The sequence below is a fragment of the Ochotona curzoniae genome, unplaced genomic scaffold, assembly GCF_017591425.1.
Source record: "Ochotona curzoniae isolate NIBS_2020 unplaced genomic scaffold, NIBS_Ocur_1.0 contig_2321, whole genome shotgun sequence".
NCBI classification, from domain to species: Eukaryota; Metazoa; Chordata; class Mammalia; order Lagomorpha; family Ochotonidae; genus Ochotona; species Ochotona curzoniae.
Window position 1 is genome coordinate 22,647,367 of NW_024465421.1, and position 20,831 is coordinate 22,668,197.

A 20,831-nucleotide genomic window follows, 5' to 3' on the forward strand; every position below is an offset into this window, starting at 1 on the left:
TCAAAACCTGTCTGTTCTGATCCTGAGCCACATTAGCTTACTGTTTGCATACAGCATCCTGTTTTCTTCTTTCTTTCTGCCTGTCCATGTGTTTCTCTTGCTTTTTTTATCCATTCTATCGGCATTTACCTTTTAGCTGTGTTTTAATGTGCTTTGATAGTTTGGCCTCTCGGCATCATTTTTCTTTTAGTGATTGTTGTGGGAATACACATCCAGGAATTGTGGAAGTCCTCTGAGAGTTACTGTTATATCATTTCCTTCCAAATGAAGAAATAGTGAAACTGCTCTGGTGTGTCACCCCATTCTGATTACTTCCGCTGTAGTAGTGACATGTGTTATGTCTTCATCTGCAACAAACTCTCCCCTTGGAGATGTTGCGCTAGTCTCTGTGGACTGCCCCTCTGCTGAGTGTGGTCGTGTGTCCGACATGTTGGTGTGCCTAGTCATTTTTGGATTGTGTTGAAGACGTGTACGCTGCTTAAAACCTCTGGATCTTGTTTTATTCTCCTTGAGGAGTATCAGTTTTGCTTGTCTGGCTTGGTAGTTAGCTCTCTGAATCTCAACTCCGGAGGTTTTCTTCCTGGAGATGGCAGAGGCCATTCTGACCCTCACTGGTGCTTGGTGGCCACCAAGTGCATACACACATGGGCGCAGCCAGAGACCTGAATAGGGTTTATCTGAAGAACAAGATTCTTTTCCCTTTGGGCTATATAATCTCATTTTCTACCTGTTATCACCCCAAATCCCATTTTCTATCTTTTTAAGTAGGTAAAACTGTGGCTTGTTAATCTGCTTTAGCCACCCTCCACATTCTCTTGACTAAATCCTGAGGCACATGCTTCAAACAAAGGTAAAAATGGGGAATTCAGCTTCTTCCATGTGAGACTCTGTGTTCTGCCCACTTTGGTTGTTGTCCACGGTTTATGTATCCATCTGCATGGATACATAAAGGAACTCTCTTCTAGTCCCAGAGGCAGACCTCCCAACACTGTTAGAAGGGGCAGAACAGCTCACTGTAGGGTTGGCTCTGTGCTTGAATGCTGGCGTGTAGCCATTGCACATCCTCCTCGCAGCCTCTTGGTTGTTCTTTCCTCTATCCAAGAAGTGAGATGGCTGACATCAGGAGATAGTCTGGGATAAAGCAAGTTACTCTTCATAAGTACATTGCCCCTGAAGAGAGTGTCTGCTTTGCAGCTGGGACAGGAAGGCATGCTTGCAGGGTGAGCCCTGCTGTGCACCATGCTGAAGCAAGGCACTTTACACAGCTTATCTGGTTGCACTGTGATAGCTGCTGTAAGACAGACAGTTCCTCATGGCTGTATTTGCCACCTGAAATCACGTCAACACTCTCCCCTTGAATTTATGGTAATTTTCTGCAGTACAAAAAAGAATACTACTATTTTCTGGCAATTTATCAAAGAACGAGAAAGTCACATAAAGCTGGCTTGGTTGCTGTGCCATTAAAGCACTCGAGCCTCTTCATTTCTCAGGTCTCACATACAATCTGCATATGCGACAATAGCACCAAAATTACCCCAACTGTAAACACAATTCTGTGATAACAACCTGTTTGCTTTTGCGGTAGTAATTACTGTCAGTCCTCTGAATGACAGGACAGCAGTTCTGATTTGTGTTCTCATCTGAAGTCAGTATAAGCTCGCTCAGTGCAGGGATCCACAGCTTTTTCAGAAAAGATCATTTCTCAGAACAAAATAAAATAAATACTGCCTTCCTCCTCTTCTAATTATGGGTGTCAGGGTTCTAGTGATGTGTGTTTAGTCAAGATGAATGGTTTGGGCCTAGCGTGGTGGCCTAGTGGCTAAAGTCCTTGCCTTGAACATGCTGGGATGCCAGATGGGTGCCGGTTCTAATCCTGGCGGCTCCACTTCCCATCCAGCTCCCTGCTTGTGGCCTGGGAAAGGAGTAGAAGATGCCCCAAAGTCTTGGGACCTGCACCCGTCTGGGAGACCTGGAGGAAGTTCCTAGCTCCTGGTTTCGGATTGGCACGGCATCAACCATTGCGCTCACTTGGGGAGTGAATCATTGGACGGAAGATCTTCCTCTCTTTCTCTTCTCCTCTCTGTATATCTGACTTTGTAATAAAAATAAATGAATCTTTTTTTAAAAAAAAGATGAATGGTCACTCTTGGGTAGGGTTGGAGGCCTGAGGTTTGTAAAGGGGCCGTTGCACAGTAGCTGTAACATAGTGACCCTCAGATGAAGTACATGTGCTGTGTTTGTTGAGTGCTTTGGTAGCTAATTGTCATCTTCTGGTAGAAAGGAGCACAGTGATTGGCTGACTGTTGATGGATTGCATTTTTGTGTCTTTTAGCCTGATGAAGGATTATTTTTTTAAACCGCCCATCAATCAGTTCAGCCTGAACTTCCTGGATCAGGAGCTGGAGCGATCCTACAGAAGCAGCTATCAGGAAGAGGTGCGTGTTCCCTCATAGCTGTGCCAAGAAAACATGTTGCGCTCATGGGCCAGGTCACCAGCAAATGAGAAGAGCATGAGGGCAAATGCTGATTTATCTTCACATCCTAGACCTTTTCTTCTGCAGCTGGTGTCCCCCAGCCTGGAAGGCCTAGCCACATCTGCTGTGGCTTTCTAAATGAGACTGTCCACCTGCTGTTGGCCTGCCTTCTGTCCCTTGAAAAGGACACAGGAGCTCGGAGGAGAGAGGGCTCTGCCTCTCTCTGTAGGACTCACAGTCCTTCAGTCACCTCACACTACATACTTGCCTCTTTGTCGTTTGTACTCCTTTCCCTTCCCACAGCAGGCTGTCAGCTTCCCAGAGACACAGTTTCTGTCTGTCCCAGCACCCAGCACAGAGCCAGACCAGAGCAGGCTGAGGGAATGCATACGTATGCTCGTGTGGGATGTGTGTGTTAGCCTTCGCCATCGTCCGCTGTGAAGACAGCTGTCATGCTGCCTCAGCCTGGAGCCCAGCAGTCAGCGGCCATTCCCGGCCACAGCCTTTATAGATGCAGCTGTTAACCCGCCCGTCAGTAACTCCTCGTTCTGCTGAGACACAGAATGGTTTACATTTGACTGCTGTGTGTCCCCGGACATGTTTCTTAACTTCTCTGTGCTTTAGTTTCCTCACCATGAAATGGAACACGTCTACCTGAGCCCTGGTCAGGAACAGACCACACACTCAGGGAGCCATACTCTGTGGCCATCCATTAGTCTTCATTCTGTGTCTTCTGCTCTCAACAGGTGATAAAGAATTCCCCTGTGAAGACATTTGCCAGTCCCACCTTCAGCTCCCTCCTGGATGTGTTTCTGTCTACAACAGTGTTCCTGGTCCTCTCCGCCACGTGCTTCTTAAAGTATGGGGCAGCAGCCATGCCTCCTCCGCCAGCTGCCCTGGCGGTCTTTGGGGCAGCCCTGCTGCTGGAGGTGCTGTCACTCGTGGTGTCCGTCAGGTAAGGTGCCTGCTGCTGGATTCAGCTCCAGCACTTAGCCTCTAGCTCCCCCTTCTGGCTGTACAGCTAAGGGTGGGACATTCTGACTGCAGCGCACACGCCAGTCTTCAGAGTCAGCTGACTGTCCCTCCCCCTCCTTGGCCACACTGTGCGGTTTAACCCCACTGGCTTTTGCCAAAAGTGGGAACACATGTATAGAAAAGGCCAGTGCCCACTGCAACCCTGACACTGCCAGTGTTTCCTGGAGCTCCCACATCAAAGATCTGAAAGGGGAAGGTGGGAAGACAGGAAATGGGAAAGGGAGTCAGGAGGGGAAAGAGGATAAGCATGAGGGCCAGCAAGTGCCACACTGTGCATCCTGTGGAGGGAAATGTCGGCCTGAGTCTTCACAAGCATGGTTCAAGGCAATAGCATCAGAAGCAAAAGAACAACTCTAGGTGGAATTTCATCAAGGTTTAAAACTTTATGCTGCAAACAATACGCTCAAAAAAGTTAAAAGGTTGGGTGTTTGGCCTGCTGTTGACACACACGTTTGGGTGCCCATGCCCCTGAGCAGAATGTCTGAGGTTAAGTTCCAGCACCGTGCTTGACTGCAGCTTGCTGCTAATGTGCAACCTGGGTGTCAGTGGCGAGGCCCGAGTTAGCATCCACGTGAAAGACCAAATTGACTTCCTAGGTCACAGCCGGCAGTGTCATCTGGGACATGAAGCAGTAGAAGGGAGTGCTCACTCTCACTGTGTCCAGTAAATAATTTTAAAAAGGAAGGAAGGAAGAAAAGAAAGAAAAAAAGAAAGAAGACTCACAAAATGGGAGTATTTGCAGGTCATATCTATGAAAAGAACCAAAGATCGAGAATAGGAGTGGGGAACCTTTTGTCTGCTAAGAGTCATTTGGATATTTATAACATCCTTGGTGAGCCACACAAAATTGTCAGCCTAGTAACTAGGGCTCTAGATATATTGAATTTCAAACCCCACCTGCAGTTGCCTTGGCACAGCCAGTCCCTGGCTAGCTGCCTTCACTAGCCTTAACAGGCTATAGGCCAGATATTCCTTACCCCTAACCTAGAATAAGGAACTGGTATAGCTTAATTTAAAAGCATATTAACAGCCCATTTTTAAAGAGATAGATGATCCAGCTAGACCCCAAGTAGCTGTCGGGGAAGCTGCCCCCTGGGGAAGCTCATGGCTTCTCACCTTTCCTAACCATGCTGCATTACCTGCGGCCTGGTACCATGCTGACCACATCCAGACCTGTCACACCAGCAGGATATGCCCCCAGCCTAGCAAAGCCCACCAGTAATTGCCTGCAGGAGCCGGCAGGAGCCGAAATGAAGAGAAGGGCCCTCACCAGCATCAGGCTTGAGAGAGAGACAGATCTCCCTAGTAGATGTAGGGGTCTCCGTTCCAGGACACCCCCAGCACCCTTTTTTGCCTCCCACTTTTGGCTCAGCTCTAGCCCAGAGGGTCCTTCACTCAGTCCAGACCTCCTCCTCACCAGGAGTTTTGGGTCCTCCTGCTTGGGTCCCCCTCTTCCTAGAGTCTGTCAGTATTCTCCCCAAAGATGTGGCTGCCCAGACTCCTAATTGCAAAAGAAGACAGCAACAGAAAGGAGAAAAGTCAAAAAGTCATTTAAATGAAAAACACAGTGCTTCCTCTTGTATAGTGCCCTGGGAAGATGGTAACAAAGCTGTTTTGCCTCATGCATATCATGTCTGTGGACGTGACAGATGGAAATGGACCACACGAGTGTGTGAGTTTGGTGGCACAAAGTACCATGAATTGGGTTCAGTCTGTGCCATGACTTTCCAAGATGCTGAAAGATTCTGGACAATGTCCCAAAGATCATTCTGGACAATGATCTTTGCACAGGGCTTAGTTGTATTCCTGCAAGTTGAGTGTATGTTAACAGCCCCAAACTGTTGCCCACTGGATGGCAGTAACACCCCCTCTGTGGAAGAAACCACCCCCTTTTTCCTCTTCCAAACCTACAGAAAGCCTCCAGAACCACTTTAGTCAAGTCTTCTTGCCCCAGAGAGAGGCAGGTGGAAACAGGTGACAGTTGGGACCTATTGGTGTGAGTCTTCTGGCATGCTCCATTGGTCAGAGCCAGTGAAGCCAGAGTAGCTTTTGACAAGCAACTTTTACCAGAATGTGAGGTGTGACAAGCAAAGCAAGGCCAGTTTCCTCTGCCTGCTGCCCACATCCCTGTGGCTGTGGCTATAGCACTGAGGCCATTCCTGACTTAGAGCCTGCCCTGGCTGTCCTGGGAGGTGTCCCAGCCAGGCCCACGTGCTGCTGACACCGCCCTCCCCACCCCCCGTTCCAGGATGGTGTTTTTCTTAGAGGACGTCATGGCCTGCACGAAGCGCCTGCTGGAACGCATTGCAGGCTGGCTGCCTCGCCATTGCGTGGGAGCCGTGCTGGTATCCCTGCCTGCCCTCGCCGTCTACTCCCATGTCACCTCTGAATTTGAGACAAACATACATGTAAGTAATGCTTGGTGGCCTTATTCTCTGGGAAGTGTGTGTGTGCATATGGGTTTCTTCTCCTTAATAAGCCTGATTATTTGTGATAGCAATTTAAATACAGGCTGTGCCCTCTAAGAGACAGACAGCCTGTTACTGCCTTGACCTCACTTTTTAAGGATGACTTGGTACAGCCTGTACAGGTGCCCAAGCACTGTAACTGGCTGTGCCAGTAAAACCCCCAGCAGGTGCAGCTCCTTCCTGGCTTCACCCCTTCCCACTTCTGTCATGGACAGAGCTGACCGGTGTTGGTTCCCTTCTGTGGAAGTGTGTAGAGCTATTCTGCTTGTTGCTTTCAGTACATTATGCAGGAGGTGGCATGAGATATTCAGCCCCTTGCTATAAACAAGCTTGTATAAGGTGGTGTGAGAGTTCAGGGCACATTTGAGCTAGGTGAGGCTAAGGTGGTGCTGTGCACTGGCTCTTGGTATACTTTCTCCATCAGCCAAGGAGCATCTGTGTTTTCCTAAGAAGAATCTGTCCCGCCTTTCCAGATGATAGAAGACCATGGGTCAGTCTTCAGAACTGACACCAGTGAAGGACCCAGGCTGGGTCTCCTGCCAAGAGTCAGAAAAGGGGCTTCTGACTTAAACACCATGGGGAGTAGGCAAGCTAGTGCTGTTGTAGATCATGTTTCCGGTGCAAGCTTTGGAGATGGGCTACTATCATACCACAGCAAGCTTCAGTGGGCCCGTGGAGCAGCTCTGTGAGAGGAAGTGATCACTGGCAGTAGCGCCTGGGGTGGCCTCACCCTGCCTTCACACAGCAGCACACACCTGGAGGAAAGTCTTGGTGACTTAGCTGCTAAAGGCCTGGGTCATGAGTTTAAAGACTCACTCTGTGCCTTTTGGCAGGTCAAAGTTATGCAGAGATAAGTGATTTGGTGGCATCAGCCATATTTTGGTACAAAATAGAACTGCAATGCCAGGGTATCTCAGGCAGGACATGGAGACGGCGAGAAGAGCCCACCATAACACCTGCTCTCCTTTCAGTTCCCAGTGGTTACAGGCTCAGCTGTGCTGGTCGCTGTGGTGCACTACTGTAACTTCTGCCAGCTCAGCTCCTGGATGAGGTCCTCCCTGGCCACCGTCGTCGGTGCTGGACCACTGCTCCTGCTCTATGTCTCTCTGTGCCCGGACAGGTATGTGACTGGCACTGCGGGCCTGGCACCCTTGACCTTGATCCCTGTGTCATTTAGGGCTCAGCCATTTGTGCATTTGCACTGTCATCTCCTAGATGACAGGATTGTCACAATGACCCCAAAGAGCTTTCAACACACATAGCATCCCCAAAGTCAAATGCCCCAGAGAAATATGTGAAAGACACAGCTCTAACAGCACACTGCAGATTGAGCAGCCTTAATGTGGAAATTCCAAGTGTTCCCAAACCCATAACTTTGCGAATCTATTGGTTTGGTGTATGCCAACTTTGTCTTGTGTGCTAAATTACTAAAGCTGTATAAAATCAGCATCAGACTGTGTGTATAAGGTAAATACAAAGCAGGAAGAGATTCTGTGGTCAGATTGGAGCTAACCTGTCCACAGGAGAGCTCATTAATGCACATGCAGATGTCCCAAAATCCAGAATTGATCTGAAATCTGAATCACTTCTCCACCCAAACATTTCAGGTAAGTGCTGCTCAGCCTGTACCTACACGAAAACAGACAGCCCGGAAGATGTAACATGCTAGGACTTAACTGCTAAAGAATGACAAAGTGAGACCTGAAGCTATTTCATACAGGACAGTCAAGAACATGAAAAAGCAAAATTATAAGAAGATGTAGCAAAGAAGAGTTGGTCCTTACCTCACTAGAAGTCCGTTTGCTGCACATAGGCAGGTTTGCAGCCCGTAGAAACAGAGGAAGTGACAGTACACAGGATCCTGCAAGTGACCAGGGGCCCCTAGAAATATTGTCAGTAGTCCCCCTCGTGATGACCTGAGACATACGTCTTGGATCTTGAAATCCCTCCACACCCCAGGGAGCACATTCGGTCTCTGATGCTCAGAACAGGCTTTAGAACCAAACCAGTAACAGGCACAAAGGAACGGAGAGGCTGGTGTGGCAAAATACAAGGAACATGTGGCAGCCTCTGGAGACAAGACCAGTTCTCATCATTTGGCTACAAAAATAATTTAAAGATGTAGGATGTCAGTCATAGGTGTGATCTTGAAAAGTTCCTGCGTTGGTGAATAGAAGTGAGCTCCCCAGCTTACATGTCTTGCTGATTGAGAATGGTTCTTAGCTCTGAAGTGCCCCCTAGGTGAGACACAGCTGTGGCTGAGGAGTCCTGCTCTGGTAAATTCGAAAGCACAGAACTTTTCAACTCACACATCCTCGGCAGCATCAGATGCAGTGGTCCTAGTGAAGCTTTGGATATTAATGAAGTGGTGGCCGGTAATGGACCCTCAGTTTACTCAATAGAATAATAACAATGTGAAAGATAGTCTGCAAATCAAGATCAAAAAGAAAATTTGAAGTAAAACTGCCATTCTGTATTTGAAAATGAACTTTAATGAGTCGTTGAATTACTTTAAGCACAATGCAGCATCTATTTATTTGTCTGAAGGTGGAGCCATTACAGAACTCTACCAGAACATGAAATCCAGAAATTGATGTGGTTTTTTGTTTTGCTTTGTTTTGCTTTTAAGATTTGTTTATTTGAAAAGCAGATCTAGAGACAGAAATAAAGAGAAATCCTCCCTTGTACTGTTCACTCCCCAGAATGCCACAACAGCCAGCTTGAAGCCAGGAGCCATGACCCTCCCCCAGGTCTTCCTCATAGGTGCAGGAGCGCAAACACTTGTACCATCTTCTGCTTTCCCAGGCATGTTAGCAGGGAGCTCAGTTGAAAGTGGAGCAGCAGGCTCAGTGCAATATCCCAGTGACTAAATCCTCACCTTACGTCCACCAGCATCACATTTGGGCACTAGTTAATGTCCCAGCTGCTCCACTTCCCATCCAGTTCCCTGCTTGTGGCCTGGAAAAGCAGTCGAGGACAGCCCAAAGCCTTGGGACCCTGCAGCCAATTGGGAGACCCAGAAGAAATTTCTAGGCCCTGGCTTCAGTTTGTCTCCACTGTTGTAGTCACTTGAGGAGTGAAACAGCAGATAGAAAATCTTTCTCTTGTCTGTCTTTCTCTGTGTCTATCTGGTTTTCCAACAGAAATAAATAAATCTTAAAAAGTAGAGCAGCCAGGACTTGAACTAACACCCGTATGGGATGCCAGGATTGCCGGTGAAGGATTAGCTTGCTATGCCACAGAGCTGGCTCCTAGAAACTAGCTTGTTAACCTTTCACATCTATCCCATATGTCACAGTGCCATCCACAGTGTTGTCAGCCACATTTGTGGTGCTTTCGTACTAGGATCCAGATATAAACTAATGGAGGGCCATTCCATCACCCTTCTGTGAACCCAAGTAGCAGGTCCCAATGGAAGGATGAAAGCTGAAGCTCTCCTGGAGCCATCAATGCCATCACCCTTGCCAGAACGTGCATGGGGCAGTACCCAGAAATGAAGTTGCTTGTATTAAAGGTGGGACTTCCAAGATGGAAGATGGCCTTCAGTCTTGGGGGACATGCACAGAGGACGACAGTGTCAGAGAGAAGGGAAGTTTGCTTATACGCCTGTCAGCTTGCTTTCCAGGATGTTGTATTTGCCGTTTATAATCATATTTTTTCTACACTTTAATTTCAGTTCCATAGTAATTTCACCCCTTGATGCAGTACAGAATTCCAGGTAAGCTTTTTAATATTGTACCAATATCTGAGTAAATGAGATCCCCTGTGCTGTTATTGCTTATCTTCAACTTCCTGGAAACACTTGCAACTTGAAAGAAATAAATGATATTTGTGTTCTTAAAAGAGAAGGTGGAAAATGTCTAATTGTTGAAACGCCAGAACATAGTTAAAAAATATCTTGTTAGTAAACTAAAATGATTATTAAGACATACTGGCATTGGGTTCATTTTATATAAGATATTATCAAGTTAGGAAGGAAATCTCAGAAATAGAAAGTTATTTTATTCTGTAAAACATGTTGAAATAACTGACTAGAAGTTTCAAATAATTAATATGGAATCCTTGCTTTACTATAAATAAATTCCAAATAGGCTAAAGAGTCAAAAATAGAAATTAGATTATGTGAGGTACTTCAAATATTTTGTGGAAAATAAATTGAAGAGACCAGCGCTGTGGCATAATGGCTTAAGCATCCCGTATGTGTGCTGTCTCAAGACCCAGCTGCTCTACTTTTGATCAGGTCCCTGTTAATGGACCTAGTAAAGCAGCCAAAGAAAGGCCAAGTACTGGGCTCCTTTATCCTGTGGGAGACTCAGAGGATGCTTCCTGCTCCTGTTCTCAGCCTTACCCGGCCCTGGCCATTCTAACCATTTGGGGAGCAAACCAGTATGCAGATGATCTCTAAGTATCAAGATAAAAATAGGGGGAAAGACTGGAAGAAAATGCAGTAGTACCTCAATTTTAGGATATGGATGAATCATGTTTAGATTTATACTTTTTCCCTAAATTTTCTAAAATTGAGTAGGAAGTGTTTTTAACCAGAAATTAAATTTTTTTTTTAATTTAAAAATCCAAACAGAAAGAGCCTGTGCTCCCAGTCCACAGGGAGCAGCTGTCTTGCTGTGGCTGGTCCAGCTGGAGAAGAGCTCCAGAGGGGCTCAGGAGCAGCTGTGCAGCAGAGGGCCAGAGGTGGCATCTGCCTTACAGGAGGACGGTCTGGGAACAGCAAACACTCAGGGCGGCTTGTGGTCCACATGCACAAGGACCCAGTCCTCACTGCAGCGTGGCTTGTGGTCAGCAGCTCTCTGCCAAGGCCTCCGTGCAGGGGCGAGAGAGCGGCAGCCCTGGTGCTTGTGGGAGAAGGACGCTCACTGCCCGCTATCCAGACCATCTGAGCATCTCACAGTGCAAGTGTGCATTGCTCTGCAGCTGCTCAAGTTCTGTTTGGCAGAACGGAACTAACCCAGAGAAGAGGGAAATGTATTTAATCCATCAAAAATCTTATATAGGCACGTGGAGATCAGGGAACTCACCCTAATTCTTTGTAACATTACAAGTCTGTCAAATTAGAAATATAAAAAGCAAATAGTTAAAATTTGTGGCAGAGTGGAAGGACTGTTAATGGTATTGTGGTTACATAGAGAAATATCTTTATTCTTAGGAAACATTTACCAAAATATTAAAGACTGAAATGTCATATGTCAGCAGTTACCTTCAAAATGCTTAACACAGTTGTGTGTGTGTGTGTGTGTGTGTGTGTGTGTGTGTGTGTGTGTAAAGAAAAAAGACAAAGAGGCAAAATATTGTTGAACCTGGGAAAAGCATGTCTGCATATTTACTTTATGAGTCTTTTGATTTGATACAAGATTGAGCTTTTTTTGAAAAATAAAAGATGAAGGAAAATAACAGATTTTTTAAAGCTAAAGAAAAAACCAGGTTGCAGCATTTGTTAAAGAAACCAGGTACCCAAACCAGTCTTTCTCTCTGCATGTCTTCATCCTGCTGAACAAACAGAACCAGGAGGCTGCAGCCTTCAGCTTGGCAACACTTTGCATGGGATGCCAATTAGCTGGGCCGTACCCCAACTTTCCCTCAGTAGGAGAGGCACTCAGCAGCTCTGTCCTTTCTCATCTTTTTGCTCTCCAGTTCCGGGAGGAATCCATGCAATAGCTCGTTGCTGCAGGACAGCAGGAGGCCAGGAGGCCCCGTGGGTGAGGAGCTGATTCTCGTCTTTTTTCTCCTACTCCTGTTGGTCTGGTTCCTGAATCGAGAGTTTGAAGTCAGCTACCGCCTTCACTACCATGGGGATGTGGAAGCGGATCTGCATCGCACCAAGATCCAGAGCATGCGGGACCAGGCCGACTGGCTGCTGCGGAACATCATCCCCTACCATGTGGCAGAGCAGCTGAAGGTGTCCCAGACCTACTCCAAGAACCATGATAGCGGGGGGGTCATCTTCGCCAGCATCGTCAACTTCAGTGAGTTCTATGAAGAGAACTACGAGGGCGGCAAGGAGTGCTACCGGGTCCTCAATGAGCTGATTGGGGACTTTGATGAGCTCTTGGGCAAGCCGGACTACAGCAGCATTGAGAAGATCAAGACCATCGGGGCCACGTACATGGCAGCATCAGGGCTAAACGCCGCACAGTGCCAGGATGGCAGCCACCCCCAGGAGCACCTGCAGATCCTGTTCGAGTTTGCCAAGGAGATGATGCGTGTGGTGGATGACTTCAACAACAACATGCTGTGGTTCAACTTCAAGCTCAGAGTCGGCTTCAACCATGGGCCACTCACGGCGGGGGTCATTGGTACCACCAAGCTGCTGTATGACATCTGGGGGGACACGGTCAACATTGCCAGCAGGATGGACACCACCGGGGTTGAGTGCCGCATCCAAGTGAGTGAGGAAAGCTACCGTGTCCTGAGTAAGATGGGCTATGACTTTGACTACAGAGGGACCGTGAACGTCAAGGGGAAGGGCCAGATGAAGACCTACCTTTACCCCAAGTGCACGGACAACGGGGTTGTGCCACAACACCAGCTGTCTATCTCCCCGGACATCCGTGTCCAGGTCGATGGCAGCATTGGACGGTCTCCCACAGACGAGATCGCCAACCTGGTGCCTTCTGTCCAGTATTTGGACAAGACATCCCTGGGTCCTGACCCTGTGCAGGCCAAGGACACGCACCCGTCTTCCAAGAGGCCCTGGAAGGAGCCCAGTAAAACCGAAGAAAGATGTCAGCTCAGCCAAGCCATGGAGAAAGAGGACTGTGAAGACGTGGCAATGGAGGAGGCCGACGAGCTCACCAAGCTTAACGTCTCTAAGAGTGTGTGAGGCGGCTCCGAAGCTGCCCACGGTGCTCCATTTGTCAAAACACAATAATATTCACACCTGGCTGCGGTGCTGCCCCAGCGCCACGGTTTCTGTCCCCAGATGTGGTATCATGTGGTCATTCCCACCCTCCCTCCTGTGTGGGTCACAGTTCTTCAGGGTTCGTTTCCGTACATGTCTCCTCTTTTTTGCACCCTCTCCCTGGAACTCTGCCCTCCTTGGGGTCGTCCATTCAGCCGTGCGGAGAACAAGTGCCTTCAGGTTGGCTCTGGCCTTGGGCCTGGGACCGAGGCTGCCGCTGGTGGAAATCTTGGCTTCAGGTCTCATCTGACGTTTGAAACAAAGGCTATGGTTCAGATGTCATTGTTTTAAATTTCTTTTTCTCATGAGACACTTTTTGTTGTCCAGCTCATACAATGACATATATTGAGTTTCTTTTCTTGTATGTGTAACAGTGTTCCCCAGTAACCTGGCCTTCCTCTGTAAGCACACACACGCACACACACACTTGCATTTACGGATCTGACATAAAGTGCCAGTAATTCACCTAGAGGGGCCCTGGAGGCAGGGGTGGGTGAGGTGTGGGCTGAAGAAAGCCCAGCCAGTCCCTCCTCCCCCACACTTTCCCAAGCGCCAGGGGCCGCATTGTGGGCTGTGGGTGGCCCTGGCACCCACAGGCAGGCCAAGGTCTCCAACACTCACCAGGCACCGAGCTCGTGAGCCCAGGCCTCAGGTACCTCAAAGCCGTCTCTCATCCCAACCCTCCACCGAGGGGTCTTCCAGTTGGGAGCGGAGGTGTTCTCTCAGAAGCTGATGCCTGAGGGTTGCACTTATTTATTTATTTATTTATCAGGAGATGCTGTGTTGGGGAGGGGGTACCGGGCCGTCTTGTGGAGGGAGACAAGCCTAGGGAAGGTAGTCCACAGAGGTTGCAGCCAGCTGTGTCCCCCAGCACTTCAGCCTCCTGGAGCCAAGTGTGGGTGGGGGTTTTGGAGTTGGGGGGAACCTGGGGAGAGGAAAACAGCGGCGGGGGGGGGGTGGGGGGTCCTCCTCTCAGCAGGGGACCCGGCTGGGCCTGAGGCTGATCTGGGCAGGGCACTAAGTGCAGGGCCTAATGGGGGCAGGGTTTCATCCCTGGAGCTGCTGACAGGCAGTCTGTCCCAGCTTCAGGACAGAGTCATCCATGTGCAAATGAAGCAACTAGCCAGAGTGGGAGGAGTCTCAAGCCTGCCGTAAGTCACAGCTTCACGGCAGCTCTGCTGAGGCCGCATCAAGTCTGAAGCTTCTCATCCCGGCCAAGACCAAGGTAGTTTTCTCTGGCGATGCAGGCGTGCGGCTCACATGACGAATGATGCTGGCTCCACGTTCTGCCCCTTGAACTTTCCTCTCCCTGATGAACTTCACCATGGAACTATCACATCAGCCTGTATTTTGTCACTCCTCCCCAAAGACGGACAGAACCTGCCACCTCGGGCACTTGTCAGCCACCAGTCCTGGGGCTTTGCTGGAGCAGGACATCACCACCTGCAGGACATGGAACCTTCTCAGTGGTTGTGAGATTTTTCCTTCAGGTCTGACTGTCCGATTTTTTGGTCTTCCAATCCTGAAGAAGATGGCTGTGACAATACCTCTCGCTTCTGAAGAATGTATTCTTATACAATACTGCAGACATTTTTTTTCCTTAAGAGAACACTACCTGATGCTTTCCTTGTATGCAGGGACTGTGGGCACATTAGTGTTGTCTTTCCATCAGTATTAAGGTGTGTATCTGAGTGTCATCCTCTTCCACTTTCCACCTCCAGGCCATGTGGCTTTGAAGGGCTGGTGGATGCCAGTGTCTCCGTGGTCTCGCCCAAGGTGTGCCCTCCCAGGTTCACCTTTGCACACACTTCTTTGCCGCGGGATTCTTTCCCTCTCTCCCACAAAGGCATCCGCGATTCCTCGCTCCAAGAACCAGCCTCTGGTGGTCCGTTGATCTGAGCAAGGAGGAGCCCTGGCACAGGGCGCCTCACCCAGTGTATCACATGGTCTTTCAAAAGCAAGACCTCAAGCCTTCCTCAGTAACCAGGATGTATGTTCCCCTGGGACTAGGCAGCCCCTTGGGCCCCTGCAGCTCCCTGCTCTGAGCATACCTCAACACAAAGCCACAGAGCCTCACGGCATCCAGGAGTTGTTGGAGACAGCCGAGTTTCTCAGCCGTGGGCTCGCACGCCAACCCGCAGGCCCAGGCACACTGTGCAGGGTGGCGGTGCCTCTTAGGGACACAGGGCAGAAAGCAATATCCCCTCCACCCCTGAGCGGAGCTGTGTAAATAGCTGCTTCCGTCCCAGCCGCTCTCTCCTTTTTCACCCAGCTCAGATCAGAAAGTTGACACATACGTAGGCACACAGACACACACAGTCAGCAAGCACACGCAGACACATGTTAAAGCATCCGTTAGGACCCCTCCACGAGCTGGAAGAGGCCCACAGGCTGCGCCCACGCATGACCCCTGCGCCCCTGACCGCACCGAAAGACCGTAGCTGCACATTTGCACATGACCCTGAGAGCCTAAGGCAGCGCACGCCCTGCTACCCGGGCTGTAACCATTTGTAGTTCCCAAAGATAATGTCTGCATTGGAATTTCTAGATTTTCAAGGTGAGCATTTTGTTTTGATTGGTTGTTTCAGAAATCACATCATGCTTACTTAGAGTCTGAAATTAAATGAACAAGAACCAACTGTTTGCATTTCCTGTATTTTCTCTGCTCTGCTCTTTTAAAATTGTTAATTCTGATCATTTGAAAATGCATCCACTGAAGAAATGGACATTAAACTCTTCTAAAACCTGAACACCCGATGTCTGCACTTCCTCGTTGAAAATATCAGGGTCGTCCTCGTGCTTTCTGGTGGAAATAGAAAGATTTATTTTTTCCCTCAGATTTGTTAAAAATTACCCTGTGTGTCTAAACGTGTGTGTGTTTTAATGAAGCTATTTCATATAGTTAACCTTGGTTGAAAAGTATTTTACCTGGGAAATTTTTTTTTAATTAGGCTTTAGTAAAGTCTTAGTGAAGTTTTGCTTGTGAAGATTTCCCCATTATTACAACCTTCCAAACTCCTAACTGCAGGAATTGACTAAGAGGGCAAACCAGGTTTTGTGCAGAGACTGACTCATTCCAGACTGCAGGTGCGGTCCAGGTGTCTGCATGGGCCCACACCAGTGCTGAGCAGATCCTCAAACCCAACACTGCATTACCAACATCCCCAGGAATGAGGGAGCATGCTGAGGGCACGCTGGGGGCCTGAAACCAGCATAGGAGGCAGCCTCTGAGTTTCACAGCAAGCGCTGGAACTTGTCATTTTGTGGCCCAAAGTTGGCCTTGCCCTGCTGTTACGGGGCGAGTCTGTCCTAGTGGAACAAGTCCTAGGAGGAGGGCCATAGGAAAGGAAGACTGTATGTTTTCACACTATGCATGTGTCTGCTTTGAACCTTCACAAGTGCTTATGTGGTTCCTTGACCTACTCTCAACGGGGAGTGTCATCTCTGCTTGGGGACCCGGGCAGAATGTCTGTGTTCCTGCTGGCCCCCCAAGTGTGCAGAAGGGGTGAAGGACGTGACACCCACCTCGAATTACATTCACCAGCAGCACTGATTGTGGACCTCACAAGCCTCTTAGAATCTGATGGAGGATGTGGCTCCTTTAAAACTGCACCTAAAAATTAACCCTCTTGACATTGCATGTGACCTTGGGACTTGATGGAGCCGAGCAGGGCACCCCAATCCCAGGAAGCAGAAGAACAATGACTTTAGCTTACAACTCTCAAGGTCAGCACCCCAAGCAATCTCCAACTCTCTCTGGGAAATGCGTCCAACAGGTTCATGCTTTTCATGTTTGTTTCAGAACTGCATGTGTGAAGTATGCATGTATGGGAGCCAACAAACTTTTCAACGTATAAAATACAAAGTCAAATGATTTCCAACAGAAAAATAAGATGCAGCCAGTGTTCACTGAGCACCCGCTCCCTTCTATTCAGGCCATGAAACTTGGTGCGATACTTAAGGATGTTTGAGAAACAGCTGCCCTCGGAAACTCTGTTCTGCATTCTGGCTTTACCAGCATGAATTCCCCCAGAAAAATTAGAGGACTTCCAGGATACCTGAATCACATGGTGGCATCCTTGTGCTGATGGACATGTTAAAATGGTGACCACCAGCATCCACACAAGGGCGAAGAGCTAGCCCCCTACAGGGAACGTGGAAAGGACTTGGTGGTGGCCCCAGTACTGGGCAGCCCATTCCACAAGTGCTGCCCTTGAGATCATCAGTGGCACTGCAGCAGCAGCAGTCCTCTCCCAGTAATGCCAGTGGCCTCAACACAAGGTTCCAAGCTGAGCAGAATGTTGACTCAGCTGACTAGAGAGCTTCGCAGTAGGAGTCATGTCCTGCCCAGGAGGGGAGTGTCCCTCCTCCCCAGAGCTGAGTGTCCAAGGGCCACAGTCTCCACCAAATGCCCTCTCCGTCTGGGGACAGTGAGGAGGCAGGGGTCACCTTTGCAGCTGACTCAAGGTCGCTGACCTTCATCTTCTCAGATGAGATGCTGGGAGGAAAGAGGGCTGTCAGCAAGGAGGGCTTGCTTTGATTGGTCCACGTGATCTGGGGAAAGGACAGCAGAGCTGAGGTGTCGCTTGAGGGCTCCTGAGGAGGTGGGCTTGCTAGGGCCAGAAACAGATACAGGCAGCACCCCACAGCCTCCAAAACTGGCACCAGTTCTGCTGCAGGACTGCCCAGAATATGTCCCATTCTGACCTGAGCAGGTGCCCTCTGCCCCTGTTCTGCCATCATCCTGAACTCTGTCCTGTGCTAGCTTCCAAACCTGACTATAAGGGAGTGGGTATACAACAGCCTGGTGACCAGATCCCTGACTGGTTGAATGAGAATGATTTTGGGATCCAGTAAAGTCCATGCTCCTGCCTAAAGAGACAGTCACCCATCACTTGCTATTTTTCTACCAAGGAAATCAGAACACATGGACCCTCGCCTGGCCTCATGATGCTTCCTGGATATAGGTTGGCAGAGGTGTCCTTTCCTGTGGAGCAGATCAGAAAGTGCAGGGTCAGAGCACCCGAGTGGTTCACCCCAGTTTAGCCCCTCACCGGCCGAAATTCCCAGCCACATAATTCTGCTGATACTGACAGCCAACAAGTCCAGCATACTGCCAAAAACATGTGCTTCCAGGCATGGCGTGATAGCCCAGTGGTTAAAGTTCTCGCCCTGCCTGTGCCAGGATCCCTTATGGGCATCAGTTCATATCCTGGCTGCTCCACTTCACTTCTAGCTCCCTGCTTATGACCTGGGAAAGCAGATGAGGACAGCCCAAAGCCTTGGGACCCTGCACCCACGTGGGAGACCTGAAAAAAGCTCGAGGCTTCTGGCTCCAGATCGGCCCATCTCCAGCCATTGTGGCCGCTTGGGGAGTGAACCAGTAGGTGGAAGATCTTAGTCTTTCCTCTCTGTACATCTGGTTTTCCAATAAAAATAAATAAATCTTAAAACACACACACACATGCTTCCGTTTCTTTCCTCCCCCTTGCCTTTGCAAAGGAAAGAACGAGAGACCCAGGTGACAGAGTTGGATATCTGTCTGTTTAATAAAAGGCCAGATTAGGGGCCCGGCATGGTAGTATAATGGTTAAGGTCCTCGCCTTGAACGCACCAGGATCCCATATGGGCGCCAGTTCTATTCCCGGCAGCTCCACTTCCCATCCAGCTCCCTGCTTGTGGCCTGGGAAAGCAGTCAAGGACGGCCCAAAGCCTTGGGACTCTGCACCTGCCTGGGAAACCCGGAAAGTTCCTAGGTCCTGGCTTCGGATCGGCCGTTGCAGTCACTTGGGGAGTGAATCATTGGATAGAAGATCTTCTCTGTCTCTCCTCCTCTCTGTACATCTGCCTTTCCAATAAATAAATAAATTTTTTAAAAAAATAAAAGGCCAGATTAGATGGTTCAGCAAGAAGAGACAAGCAAGGAAAAATGAGATTTCCACCTTTTTCACTTACAAATAATTTACGAAGAAATGGTAGTGGAGGGGCCGGCGCGCTAGCATAGTGGTTAAAGTCCTCACCTTGCATGCACCAGGATCCCATATGGTCACTGGTTCTTATCCTGGCGGCCCTGCTTCCCATCCAGCTTCCATCCTGCTTGTGACCTGGGAAAGCAGTCGAGGACGGCCCAAAGCCTTGGGACTCTGCACCAATGTGGGAGACCTGGAAGAGCTCCTGGCTCCTGGCTTTGGATTGGCTCAGTTGCAGCCATTGTGATCACTTGAGGAATGAACCTTCGGACAGAAGATCTTCCTCTCTGTCTCTCCTCCTCTCTGTATATCCGCCTTTCCAATAAAAATAAACAAATCTTAAAAAAATAGTAGTGGAATATTTCCATTTTCTAGGTTTATGCTCAGATCAGAGACGTTTCTAAGTGATTCCACTCATTCATTCTGACTTCTGAAAATTCCACCCTTGAGATCCATTTGACCCGGGCCACCCCAGAAGACAGGCAACTTTAGAAAGGTTGGTGTTTGCATTGGTGTCTTGTACCTGGGGCTGCTTTGACAGAAATGGGACGGGCACCTTCAGCACAGCATCAGGATGCTTGCTTCTATCGTTGATGTGTATGATGCTGGACGGGACCCCCAAAGCCCTCATCGAGTATCTACATCTCCAGTGTTATGAGGACCGAACCAGAAGAGGACAGAAAAGGACAAAACAGTCCTCAACGGGAGCATCTCTTGAAGCTGGGTCTGGCCTGAGTGGAACTGGGCCACGGTCCTCCTGCTGCCCCCAGTGGATCTTACCCGTGGCAAGCACTCTCAGAACAGGATGGCCAGGCATGGAATCCGGACACTCCCATCAGGAGCAGGTACTCTCAGCCTTCTGAAGACCTCCATCTGTCGTGACACCTGCAGGGCATTTGGGTTGGCTCTGAGAAAGGAACGCCTCCCCTTGCTTGGCCCAGCAGCAGCAGGCTAGACTCACAGCAGCGGAAGGGGATGGGGATGCCCTGAAGAGAAGATAATCACAAAGTGTGAGTGACTGGGATCCAGTGACCCAGTCGGCAGAGCACAGCTTCCAGCCTGCCCTTTGCCACCTTAGCACACACTGCCCTGCCAGCTCCACCCCAACCCCTCGCCAGAGGGAGTTGCAGCTCCAGGTACATCATGAGTGAGCAGACAGGTATGCCAGGCAGGCCTCAGGTGCGTCGTCTTCAGACCACAGCATGAAGCCAAGTCACCTCTGGTAACCTGTTTGTGAGCACCAAGTGAAAGCCCTAACATAGTGTCTGAAACTCTGTGTCCGTCCCTTGATTTGTAAGAGTGGTGGCATTTAGCCACCCCTTACTAAAAAATGAATTCCACTTTCCCAGTCCTCACACCAACCAACCAAGTCTGGGGTGCAGCAGCTTCATATGGCACACACAGCAGCCTCCATCCGATGCCTCATGCTCTGCCCCATGGGATTGCTGGGCTGCTCAAGGTGCTGTTACTACTGTGTAGCAGGTGGCTGTGGTTCCAGCAGCCCTCTGAGTTAAGGGCTCAACCCACACTCACTGAGGCTTTTACCTATGGGCATAGTATTTTGTCAGTGAATAAAGAAATTGCAGGAAAGTAGCCTTTGCATTCTGAAAACATGAACAGTCCTCTTTATCCTGAAGAAAAGAGCTCCCATCCACTGGTTCACATTCCCTTGCCACAAATGCCAGGTGTGAGGATTGAGAGCCAGGAATGTGATCCCGGTCTTCCATGTGGATGACAGGGACCTCACCGCTTGAGCCATCGCCAGCTGCCTCCCAAAGTGCACATTGACAGGAAGCTGGAATTGGGAGCAGGGCTGGGACTTGAACCCAGGCACCAGTACACGATGTGAGCCCAGACTGCCACCCCCTCGTTTTCTGTTTTTTTAACCACGATGTTGTCTAGGAATCACTAGGTTCTTTCCCTTCTTCCCCTCTAGACTTCCTTCTTATCTACACTTTCTGTCTTCCCTTTT

General features: G+C 49.2%; 1 protein-coding gene across 1 annotated transcript in view; it reads left to right on the forward strand.

Moving 5' to 3' along the window:
* Positions 1-13,668, forward strand: part of ADCY9 (adenylate cyclase 9) — a 130,887-nt gene extending 117,219 nt beyond the window's left edge. The window contains exons 6-11 of the mRNA XM_040973441.1: positions 2,333-2,435; positions 3,221-3,429; positions 5,758-5,917; positions 6,949-7,097; positions 9,654-9,695; positions 11,624-13,668. Coding sequence (XP_040829375.1) covers positions 2,333-2,435; positions 3,221-3,429; positions 5,758-5,917; positions 6,949-7,097; positions 9,654-9,695; positions 11,624-12,812 — 1,852 coding nt within the window. The 3' untranslated portion in view covers positions 12,813-13,668. The remainder of the gene's footprint in view (positions 1-2,332; positions 2,436-3,220; positions 3,430-5,757; positions 5,918-6,948; positions 7,098-9,653; positions 9,696-11,623) is intronic.
* The last annotated feature ends 7,163 nt before the right edge of the window (positions 13,669-20,831 follow it).